Source organism: Sinocyclocheilus grahami, unplaced genomic scaffold (assembly GCF_001515645.1).
Source record: "Sinocyclocheilus grahami isolate Dianchi unplaced genomic scaffold, SAMN03320097.WGS_v1.1 scaffold986.1, whole genome shotgun sequence".
Classification (NCBI taxonomy): Eukaryota; Metazoa; Chordata; class Actinopteri; order Cypriniformes; family Cyprinidae; genus Sinocyclocheilus; species Sinocyclocheilus grahami.
In genome coordinates, this window is record NW_015506165.1 from 230,200 (window position 1) to 242,418 (window position 12,219).

At 41.3% G+C, this 12,219-nt stretch overlaps 1 protein-coding gene and 1 long non-coding RNA gene across 2 annotated transcripts; both read left to right on the plus strand.

The window, feature by feature from the left end:
- Positions 1-622: 622 nt before the first annotated feature.
- Positions 623-998, plus strand: LOC107565176 (uncharacterized). The gene is made up of 2 exons (XR_001606334.1): positions 623-775; positions 878-998. It is a non-coding gene; the product is annotated as an uncharacterized lncRNA (long non-coding RNA).
- A 784-nt stretch (positions 999-1,782) lies between these two features.
- LOC107565185 (complement C3-like) lies at positions 1,783-11,453 on the plus strand. Its single transcript, XM_016250406.1, has 11 exons — positions 1,783-1,982; positions 2,140-2,206; positions 2,415-2,498; positions 2,694-2,897; positions 2,980-3,055; positions 3,144-3,303; positions 3,444-3,554; positions 3,811-3,955; positions 4,066-4,229; positions 8,982-9,126; positions 11,104-11,453. Exons 1-11 carry the CDS (start codon positions 1,803-1,805, stop codon positions 11,451-11,453), a joined length of 1,686 nt encoding a protein of 561 aa, XP_016105892.1. The 5' UTR covers positions 1,783-1,802.
- The last annotated feature ends 766 nt before the right edge of the window (positions 11,454-12,219 follow it).

Here is a 12,219-nt window from a genome sequence, read left to right on the forward strand (position 1 = left end):
GACAAGGTACAAGACTGTGTGCTTAATGCCTTTCATGAGGGAAAGAACTACAGTTCCATCAAGCATTGCGAATGACATATTCATATAAAAAAATTATGGATAAATATTAAACTATTAATTTAAAGTTGTTGATTGCATCTATAGAAACAATACATTTTAAGTTAATCACAAAATATGCCTATATGTACATACAAATTGAAGTATTTTGAGATAGTAAGGAGACTGCTTTTATTATATCATTCGCTGTGCCGTGAAGAGCTCTTTTGGTGCGATTTGCTTGCTGATTGTTTGAATTTTCTGTACAGCATCATGTAATGTAATGTAGTTTTTCATTCAATTCAATTCAGCTGTAAAATAAAATTTTCCAAATCTCTAAATAATGCAAACAGATGGCATCAACAAAAGCATATGCCATTCATTAACAAACTCGGAACTCACAGTAGGTCTGTCTTTAAAGGTTTATAAGTAAACATTTATAAGTTACCGTTAAAAATGCCTGACAATTTTTACTTCTGTAACCCGACTGTTACACTCCTTGTACAGTGTTAAGTAGTAAAACTTGCATAGATATTTTTAATCTGTGCAATTGCTTGCTGCTTAATTGTGATTGTTTTAGCTCAGTTTAGGATCAGCGGAGGGAGAAAAACTCAGTTCATACTCACCAGGCAGCAGCTTTAAATTTGAAGTGAAAGGAGACCCGGGGGCAAATGTCAGCCTGGTTGCTGTGGATAATGCCATCTTTCTGTTGAGTAAAAACCATCTGACGCAGAAGAAGGTCATTTACAGTACACATTACTTTTCATTAATGCAGAAAATCTTGACAACTCTTGGTTTTTCCTGTAGGAGATTTATGGATACTCATATCTCTGTTATTCAGGTGTGGGAGGTGGTGGGTCAGGGTGATATGGGCTGCACCGCAGGAGGAGGCAGGAATAATATGGGTGTTTTCAGTGATGCAGGACTGGTGTTTTATTCCAGCACAGGAGAATCTACTGACTTCGGATCAGGTGCTTCACACACACTTGCTCTGTTAATTTTAAAGATTAAAACGATATCCTTCCGTACTGTCAGATTAGGATAGACTGGCAATAGGGTTCCCCTAGATTTTGTATGTGTAATGTAAATAAACAAAATTTAGACACCAAGTAGAAAATTACAAGGATTTAAAGGGAGAAAAACTGCCATTTCAAATTAATTTCAGACAAATGAAAGTATAGTGACAATTAATATATATGAGCTACATAATATAGCAGACAATATTTTGTATTTTATGCATGGTGTATATGATACATATTGTGAGGGCTTATAAACTTTGCGTTGTGATGAGCGGGTATAATATTGCAACATTACATTGGTCCTGTGGTGTTTTTGCTCCCAATCTAACCAAGAGAAGGACAAGTGCATTTCCTTTTTTGATGTTTAAGCTTTCTTTTGGTTTCATGGATCAATCCTAATAATATTTATTTTTCACTCCTTATTAATTTCAATATGGTATCTGAATGTCATTTCCATATAAAAATATCTATTATGTTATTTCATGTATCGTAGTTTAATGAAAACCTATTGTTATCTGAGGTCAAAGAAGTTAGAATCAACCTTAACAGGATAAACTGAAATTTCAGCACAACTTCTGCTCACAAATTTTAAGCCTACTATTGGACCATTTAATGTAAACGTCATATTATGTAACTACACATTACAATGCAAGACAGGGGTGCCATATGTGAACAAATGATCTATGAGCCTGGCCTGAACACTCTGTCTGTTTGCAGGTCATGGTGATCCTGGAAAAGACAAAAGACATGTGTAGTGTGGCATTTAGCAGAGCTCACAGACAGCAGGTTTCGGTACCGGCCGGCTCCTCCAAGCTCATTTCATATGCCATCATCCCTCTTAAAACAGGAGAGCTTCCTCTACAGGTCACAGCCATTGCGCGTTCTTTTATTGAAGCGGATACAGTGAGGAAGAATCTACGTGTGGTAGTGAGCGGGCTCCTAAAACATCTCACACTTACTTATGGAAACAGTTTTGTGATATATATTACATAATACATGTTGTGTGTTCTGTGAAAGTGTATCAAACTACGTTTTCACAAGTTTTTGTGTGTGTGTGTGGCATATGCTGTATCTGGTGTTTTAGGTAGAAGGCATCCAGAGAATCAAGTCAAGGAGCTTTGTGTTGAACCCCTCTGAGAAAGGAGACAGTGGTGAACTTGCAGGTTTTTTTTCAGAACAATAATTAGATGTTCAAATTTCACAGTTTTGGAAGTAATGTTGCTTTTGTCTATGCATTTTGTGAATGAATTAATATATTTCTTTAATTGTTTTTCTGTAATGAATGGTTATTTCTGTGATGTTTGTGTGTTATTGGTGCATTTTATTCTTTTAGAATTTTTCATTTGTGTTTATTATCAGGGAGACAGGTGATAAAAGTGGAGAAAATGGAGTTAAAATCAGTGGTACCAAATTCAAAGCCTAAGGCATTCGTCAATGTCAGAGGTTTGTATTTATTTTAGAAATTATATCAGATAATATTTAAGATTATTATGACTATATTTTGGATAATGTCTCCTTTCTTTGTTGCTAATTAAGCACTTTTGACATATTAACAGCTCACATATAGATATTATTTTTCATTAGTAAAGAGTATGGCTGTGTAGAAATAGGAAATTGTCTATGTGTGTGTCTCTACAGGTGATTTGCTGGCAGACAGCATTGATAACTCTATTAAGGAGGACTCTCTGGCAGCGTTGATCCGGATGCCCGGCGGGTGTGTCGAGCAGAACCTGGCCAGAATCACGCTGCCTCTCATTGCCGCCCATTACCTGGACCGCAGTGGAAACTGGAACGCTGTGGGAATAGATCGCAGACAAGAGGCCATCAAATACATCCAGACAGGTGCACAATGAGACTCAAATATGAACGAACATCATTCTTTCAGATGTTTTAGATAATTTTTTTATATTTTTATTTTTTATAGGTTATGAAAATCAACTTAATTATCGAAAAAAGGATGACTCATACCCTCCCTATGCCAAAGAAGGCACCAGCACATGGTACTCATGCTAACACATTACTGATCACAGCTTCACATTGAACATGTGTCTGTCATGTTAATGTGTCTTTATGTTCTGTCCATCTCAGGATCACTGCATACGTGGTGAAGGTTTTCTCCATGGTAAAATCATTTATAAACATCAATGACAAGAATCTGTGTGGCCCTCTGGTGTACCTGCTCAAGAATAAACAGCATCCTGATGGATCCTTTCAGGAGGACAATCCTGTCTACGACACCAGTATGATGGTGAGTATTGTTTGCGAGAATAAATGTGATAACATTAATTGTAGTAGTTTCATAATAATTATTAAAAGGGTAAAACTGCTATCTGAATGCTTTCTCACAGTACTAACATATGTCGTTATGTTCACTGTGTTGGTATAAAGGGAGGCCTGCAAGGCTCTGAATCCAGAGTGTCTCTGACCGCATTCGTGCTCATTGCTTTGGCAGAGGCACAAAATGCTCTTACCTGCCAAGAGCCAGGCCTCAACATACAGGTAACTTAATTCTTTCTCCTATACAAACACACACAAAAGTGGGACATTAACACATATACATACATGTGCATTCACAGCATAAAAGTAACACACAAACTTTCTGAACTGAGGTAACACATGCTCACACGCTGTTAGAAAAAGGATAGAAATAAATCAAGAAATGAATCAAACGTCAAATTTTTCTGAAATGTAAGATAACAAGCCATTCAAAAAATATTATTTTTGCTTCTGATAATATTCCTGTTAATCAATATAGGGCAATTCCAGTAAAGCAGTGGAGTATCTAAGGCAGAATTTCCCTCGACTGAAGAGGCCGTACACAGTGGCTATAGCATGCTACGCTTTAGCAGTATCCAACCATGGCTGCATGAAGAGCATGCTGTTAAAGTTTGCCTCAACGGGTACATAAATATATAACCTCAATTTTTACAGTTACCTTTCCAATAGGTACTGTTTCACAAGGTCAGTCTTTATCTCCTCTTGTCTTCTATCTGTCTTCTTCTGTCCACAGATCGTACCCACTGGACTGACTCTGATAATCGCTTTTTCACACTGGAAGCTACTGGCTATGCATTGTTAGCACTGATCAAAGGTGGTCATATGAAGGAGGCAGTTGCCCCTTTTCAATGGTTAAATGAGCACCGTGACATCGGAGGAGGGTATGGCTCAACTCAGGTAAGATATAAAGATTTATAAAGATTAAAGATTTTTTTATAAATAAAATTTTTTTTAAATTAAGGAACAGAAGCAATGATGTTAATATATCCCCTTTGACTCGTTAGCCTCTCACTATATATTTATATTATATTGATAATACAGGGACAAATGGTATATTATACAATTACAATTTATACAATTTTATATATGTCATAACACCTTGTGAGATGACAGGGAATTAAAATTTTGAGCCTCTTCTACCCCATGAAGAATGGTTATTGTTTTACTCTGTACAGATCTAGGGTTCTGTTGAGCTTGAATTCTTTGTGGGGCAATCTCTACATCAAAGCCACTAGACCAGGATTCATTAGGGGTGGGGGAAAAATCGATACAGCTTAGTGTCGCGATATTTTCTGCGGCAATACTGTATCGATACAGGGACGCCAAGTATCTATCTTTTATTATACTATTTAGTAGAATAACAAAATACATTTCTTTACAGTCCACTAGATGGTGGTGTTGAGTTTTTTTCTAAAATCCTTTAATGCACGGAAAGCCGTTGATTATCCCGCTTATTAGGGGTGCTCGATCTACCGGCTACCGATCACTATCGGCCGATATTCACGTTGGGATGATCGATCGACAGTCTCTAAAAGGCCGATCTCAAAAAACTATCTCAAGCTGATGACGCTGCCATGAGAAGTTTGGCACGACCTGCAGCGGTACCGTCTCAGTCTCTGTCCGACGCGGGTGAAATAATTATAATGCTGAAGGTGAGGTACTCAGGTATTCAACACAGGAATTGTCACTTGCACAGTAGAGGCAGTGTCACAACGTCACTAAAGTTTATAAATTTCATTACTTTGTAATTTCCTCACCGAGTCTACTGCTGCGCTGCAAGTAGAGGTCTGCATTACGCGGCTCTCCCACGGAAACCGCGGGACCCTGACCGAATGTTTTGCGCCGCGGGATTAAATTCCCAAATAAAACGCGGTAGCGGTCGGTAACTCTGGTGTAATTTGAATGGGAGAGGGCGGTCTAACAATATCCCGTTCCCGATGTCCATTTAGAACAGCATATCTGTGCTTTATTCTTATTGACCACCGGTACAGCCTGCACTCGGACTGTTATGCACGCGCTGCACGCATGCTTTAAACGTCACGCGTTTTATTTGCGGGGTCTGTGCGCAGCATGTGCATAACGATGCTCAGAGCAGGCTGGACCTGTAGTAAATATACGGCCCTCAGACAGAACAGGCAGGCTGTCGAAGACTGACAGAGCAGAATAAGGATGAAGCAAAGTGTGGATGCGCTGTCCTTGAAGGACGTTCAACTCGGTTTTGTTTATATTTTGCTTAGCCTATAATTTTAAATGAAAGATGTCGTATTTATTTATTTTTCTCTGAGACACTTTTCCTAATGTGTTAACAGAAAAATGTCAAATGAATTTAGTATTTTGACAAGATGAATAAAAATAGCTAATGGGCTATTTTTGTACAACCTACATTTTTATTTATTTTTCTCTCTGCAACACTTTTTTCCTATTGTGTTGTCTATGTTAAACTAATTGTATCCTGACAAGACGAATAAAAATAAGAAATACAATTTTTGTACAACATTTTTATTTTCTCTGACACTTTTTTCCTTTATGTGTTGCATAAAATATTAAACAAATTTTGTGTCTTAAGATAATTCATATAAATTCAAGTCAAAGTCAATAAATTCAAGACTTGACAAGACGAATAAAATAACATACAATTTTGTGCAGACTACACTTTTATTTGTCAGCCTATCTCTCTTTCTTTCAGTAGTGGAAATTTAAATGTGAGATTCTGGAAACGAGATCTAAATTTAGCGGGAACGGTGGGGTCTGGAAGAAAATTATTCTAAGCAGACAGCAGGTGAACAAAGAGTGAATATATAGTGAGAGCTGGTGGGTGCGGAATAGAACCTTGCGGGAGCGGGAGGAAATGTACTTTCAAATGCCCCGAGTGCTGAAGGGTCCGCACAACATTTTTTGTACAAGTTCAAGTTGCATTGTTCAAAATTCCTGTAGTAGCACAGCAGTGCATACCTGTTAACATTTAATTAAGGTTGACTAGACTAAACTGTAATACAAATAGTTGAGTTTGCCAGGTGCATACAACATTTATGACAGGTTTTCATGAAAGTGTTGGTCAGTTTGTCTGCTTGACAATCCCATTTTGCACTGCAACAATAAAATTTAAGTGAGATAAACAAACTGAGAAATTTTTCTTTTAGTTAAAACAGATGATGCCAAAGTTTTCGTTTGGGGACATAATTTGAAGTTGGAAAAAGGTAATAAATCGCAATATATCGCAGAATATCGCAATATATTTAAAATCGCAATAATATTGTATCGTGATAATATCGTATCGTGGGGCCTCTGGTGATTACCACCCCTAGGATTCATAGCGGAGCCAGTCAGAGAGGTCATATAAAGTAGGTACAGTGCCAGGTTGGCGTAATGTATAATGGCAAAACTCAACTCTGCTCCAAAGGTTGCTTGCTCAAAAGACATGCGACTTGGGACACACAATTCAGCTCAATGTCACCCTCGGGTTCTAAAGTTTTCAGCAAGCCCACTAATGACTGTACCTGAAGGGCAAACTTCTGGAATGCAACTGCATCTTCACGCTTCATATGAGGGACTTCCAGGACACTGGACATTTTCCTCACAGCTAGTTGGTGGGGTTGACCGAACCTCTCTGGAGGGCCCCCATGATATCAGTAAATGGGGTAAGCAAATTCAAATAAGCATCAATCATCTAACAGCTATCAGCTTAGCTTCATCTAACTTTAAGTGGTCCACAAGTATCTGATATCTAAAGTATTCAGTCTGGAGGAAGCAGATTCTCTAAGGCTATTTGAAGTCTGGCAAACTCACTTGTGCTGAACTTGGGGATGGTAGGAGTAGGCCCTTTATACACATGCTTGGACACTGATGTATGGGCTAAAAGTGGATTGTTCGACTCTAACCCCAGATGCTAGGTGACTTGGCTGAGCAGGCATGGACCCAAGTCAGGGGGAAGAAACTGACCTCTGGGCCCATAAGGGTTTCAGATACGAGGGCTTTGCAGAATGAGGAGAATATCTTGAGTTCTTCAAGGTGTTGGAGATGGTGAAAATATTATGTAGGAGGGGGGGGGGGGTGCTCTTGATGAGTCTCAAGAGGCTCTTGAGAGACACTCAATTTCTTAGGTACGTCTGGTTGGTGTGTAGCTGTGCCAGATTTGTTTAAATTTAAAGTCTCCATAACCCTTGACAGATCTGACTCAGGCTCAGGCCAAGGTGGAAGTTCAGGCCACTCTTCCTCATCAGCTGATGGGGCCAGCTCATGTTGGTCTACATAGCAGGAAGGGCGTTTTACCTTCTTTGCACATTCACTTTGTAAACACTGGGTCAGTACTTCCCCTTTAGAAAAAAGGTAAATCAACGACGATTTTAAGGTTGTAGGAGAAAATGAGATTGGAGTTTTTTGCCCTTCCCTAACTTATTTGAACCGGAGTGCACAGAGTATGCATGCGCATCGCAGAGCTAGTGCAAGACGAGCATTTAAGGTTAAAAAGTATATATATTTTTTAGAAAATGACATCATTTCGCTAGATAAGACACTTATTCCTCAGCTGGGATCGTAGAGCCCTTTGAAGAATCAGAATCAGATTCGAAGACACTTGTTAGTCCAAATAAATAAGATTAGAAGCCAAAGAAGATAAAAGCCAAGATTAGAGAAGCTGTCCTCGGTAAAATGACGAGCACACAACAAAAGGTTTGAATTGTATTGCTTTGGTATCATGGAAAAAAATTATTTTCTTCATAGTAAAGTTGAGTTGTGCTAGAGAAGAAGAAGAGCTGCTTTAGTAGTATGTTATTTCCATGGTTATTTTTCCACCCTGGTTCCAAAACCCCTTTGTTTGGCCTCCCTAAGGCAGACAAACTTATTTGTAACACTGTTCCTGAACAATATGACCCCAATATTTATCTGCATCACATTTTACAAAGGACAGCTTCCAGAACCTAACAGAGTGCAATTCCGACTACACACAAAAGCTTCTCCTGCAGATGTATAACAGTTTTACTGCAGTTAATGCAATACCGTTGTAATTAAATAATACTACATTGAGTACATATTATCTTTGCCCTTTTCCTATACAGTTACTGCACTTAATTTTAAATGTTTAACATTGTATCTAAAATGTATAAGAAAATTACCCAAAAAAAACATACCACTCTGAAATGTCCAGTAAAATCAGTGCTTGCAAAGGTTCTGCACAATCCTCTTGTTCGTAAACATTCTCAGGGTCTGAATTGGGCTCGATTTGGTATGGCAAAATTGATGACATCGTTAATATTTACAGCTGAGCAGATGAAACTCACAGTTATGGTAAGGGGCTTGTCATTTTCGGAACACGATCTAAGCGGTTCACCAATCACAACACACTGAGCACATTTCATATTTTAGAAGGGGAGTCTTCATCGACACAGGAGCTAAACAGGGCTATTGAGAAAGACTGAGAAGAGATTTGCTCCAATTATGTAAAATATGTGAAAAATAATGCGTTTTTTTGGAGCAATCAAGTATGAAAATCTATTCTAGTACATTCCAAAAACCAAATCAAGACTTTGTAAAAGGGCATAATAGGGCCCCTTTAAAGGGAACTTTCCCCAACACTGATAATTAGTGTCCTCTAACAAGATATCATAATAATGCATAAGTAAAAGCTGTACCTTTTTTTTTTTAAATCCCCAGTCCACTATGGTAGTACTACAAGCCCTCTCTGAGTACCTGGTAAAGAGGCCTCCTCCTTCTAAACGTACATTAAGGGTGGAGCTCCATGTGCCTGGTGACAGAATTACTCTGTGGAACTTCCTTCCCAAAATGGTCCATGGTGTTGGTGTGCTTGACTGGCCAGCAAACTCACCAGACCTGAACCCCATAGAGAAACTATGGGGTATTGTCAAGAGGAAAATGAGAAACAAGAGACCAAAAAATGCAGATGAGCTGAAGGCCACTGTCAAAGAAACCTGGGCTTCCATACCACCTCAGCAGTGCCACTGTCACGGAATGCCAGGGAAAACAAGATAAGATCCATGTGCAGTTTAATGAAAGTAACAAATTAACAAAACATAACTAAAACGTGGCAAAAGGTAATCCAACACTGAGAGAACAGGAAACACGATGAACATAAGACAACTAAGAACTCAGAAGACACAATCTAGCAGCCAAGACAGACAGAGTGAGCATGGTATATATAGAGGGATAATGAGTAATTGATAACAGGTGAACATGATCGAAACTGATAACCAGGTGCTAATGATCAGAACAGAAAGACAAGCAAGGGACTATGGGAAATGGAGTTCAACACATAACAAAAACAGGAGAGTGCCCTCAAGTGGCCAGTCCAGGGAACCACAACCAGACACTGTGACATTACCCCCCCTCTACGGAGCGGATACCAGACGCTCCACCAGAAAACATAAAAGTTCAGGAGGGAGGTGGAACTGAGGCGGACCAGGGGGAGGGATGGCAGGCCAGGACCATGCCAAGGAACGGGCTCAGGGAACAGAGGTAGACCAGGGTCTAAGAGCGGAACCGGCAGGGTGGAAAGCCAAGGCGGGACCGGCAGGACGAACCAGCAGGGCCCCAACCATACAGGAACCCCAGCAGATAGCCAGGACAGAGCTGGAGGAATGAGCCAGTGAGGCTCCTGCAAACCAAAACCCTGGCAGGCAACCAGAGCGGAATCGGAATCCTCAGCAACTCAGGAGAAACTGAACACAAAAACAGGAGAGCGCCCTCAAGTGGCCAGTCCAGGGCACCACAACCAGACACTGTGACATTACCCCCCTCTATGGAGCGGATACCAGACGCTCCACCAGAAAACATAAAAGTTCAGGAGGGAGGTGGAACTGAGGCGGACCAGGGGGAGGGATGGCAGGCCAGGACCATGCCAAGGAACGGGCTCAGGGAACAGAGGTAGACCAGGGTCTAAGAGCGGAACCGGCAGGGTGGAAAGCCAAGGCGGGACCGGCAGGACGAACCAGCAGGGCCCCAACCATACAGGAACCCCAGCAGATAGCCAGGACAGAGCTGGAGGAATGAGCCAGTGAGGCTCCTGCAAACCAAAACCCTGGCAGGCAACCAGAGCGGAATCGGAATCCTCAGCAACTCAGGAGAAACTGAAAACAAGAGCAGAGAGAGGTTAGTAACAGCCTCAACGGCTGCAAAAGGACCAGCCGATTGCTTCGCAACGGTCCCCGTTAGCTCCCGGACTGAATAACCTGTGGGCTCCCGGACTGGAGCGGGTATGTCAAAAAAATTATGTTTTTTGAACCTTAAACCATGTAAACACATTGCATTACACCAAATACACAAAATAAAGCTCTTTTTAGCAACATGATATGACCCCTTTAAATATCTATATTTGTTGTTTCATAGTGACTGGGCTCAGTAGCAAATTAGCAAGATCAGTACTATAGGGATAGTTTATACTGTAAGTTACAGATACCTGAAGCAGCTGCAGTAACATTTTATCGATGGTTGGCCAGTTTACATGTCAAACAGAAGTACGAGCCTCAGTAGGCGGTTCTTGTCGGGAGTGAATGACAATGTAAGTAGATGCTGTTGGATGTGCAGAGAGCAAATTTGCGGTTCTGGCATAGTAGTAAAACATTCAGGTCTTTACTGAAAACATTTGATTTTACTTAGCCCACCCCTAGTGCCGTCCCTGCCTATTTCCATACTGCTACGATTAAGGCTGATGAGTAATACCTGCCAGGATGCCGTCAATGATCCTCCTGGCAAAGGCTGGGATCGTTCTTCCAGGAATTTCACAACAAACTTACCAGGACGTGTTACGCCCCCTACTCAGTGCACATTTATCCCTTCACTTCTGCTGCCCTCACCTCCATTGATGGCACTGAAGACAAGGGTTATGGCAAGCTACCCCCTCAGGCGGTTGCTGTGCATCTCTGCCCTCTATCGGCCCTGGGATTGAAGGCTCATGCGGTGCATCCATCCAAGCCCTGCAGGACCACCTCCTCTCTAGAGGGCAGGGCTTATTCGGCGGCTGGCCAGGCTGGCTCAGTGCTCCATATGATCCCGGTGCTCCAAGTTTTTCAGGCCATACTTTTCAGAACAATGGACAACTCCGGCTCGAATTCTGATGCCTTTAAAGAGCAGGCAATTGGCAAGGCCATGGCCAGCCTGGTGATGCTATAATGACTTTAGTTGAACCTAATGGAGATCAAGGACATTGACATGGTCACCTTCCTTGACTCTCTAGTTTCCTCCATGGAATTATTTGGCCCTTCAGTGGATGGTTTAGCTGAGAGCTTCCCGGCGGCACAAAGGTCATCACAGGCTATGTGTCTTCAGACGGCTAAACTCTACCTATTATCTAAGCACCAGGGACCCTGCCCCAGAGTGATGTTGGACCCTGAGCCACAGAAGCCGCCCTGATCTCAATGCAGAAAGGAAGAGAAGTGGGTCAGGTCCAGCTGAGCCCGGACTACCCTTAAAAGAAGTCTCGTGCTTGCTCTCCGTTCCCCCACTTAGCTCTGGGCGATGGAAGCTCTGTTCAGTTTGCCACTCGAAAAGACTCAGATCACTTTGGTCCAGTGGCCGGGCATGTCAAGTTACTCCAGTTTGCTCGCAGACCCCCTTAATTCAGAGTTATTTTTCAAACTTCGGTATGGTACTACGATTCACATGTTCTCCGGGTTGAAGTGCAAAGTCTACTTGCAAAAGGGGCAATAGAGACAATGAGTCAAGCTTTTAAAGCCGTTACTTTCTTGTTACCAAGAAAGATGGCGGGCTCAGGCCCATTCTTAATCTCAAACACGTGAACCGTCCGCTGATGAAACGGCCGCTGAGGATGTTGACTTTGAAACAGATCCTCCCACAAATATGCCCCGCGGACTGGTTTTTATTGGTGGATCTGAAAGATGCTTACTTTCACATCCAGATAATCACTCATCACAGACCG

Bases quoted from the DNA above. Each gene is read 5' to 3' on its own strand.
- LOC107565185 (XM_016250406.1), top strand. From the start codon at position 1,803: ATGTGTAGTGTGGCATTTAGCAGAGCTCACAGACAGCAGGTTTCGGTA. The intron at 1,983-2,139 runs GTGAGCGGGCTC...CTGGTGTTTTAG, and splicing joins GGAAGAATCTACGTGTGGTA to GTAGAAGGCATCCAGAGAAT. The intron at 3,555-3,810 runs GTAACTTAATTC...TAATCAATATAG, and splicing joins AGCCAGGCCTCAACATACAG to GGCAATTCCAGTAAAGCAGT.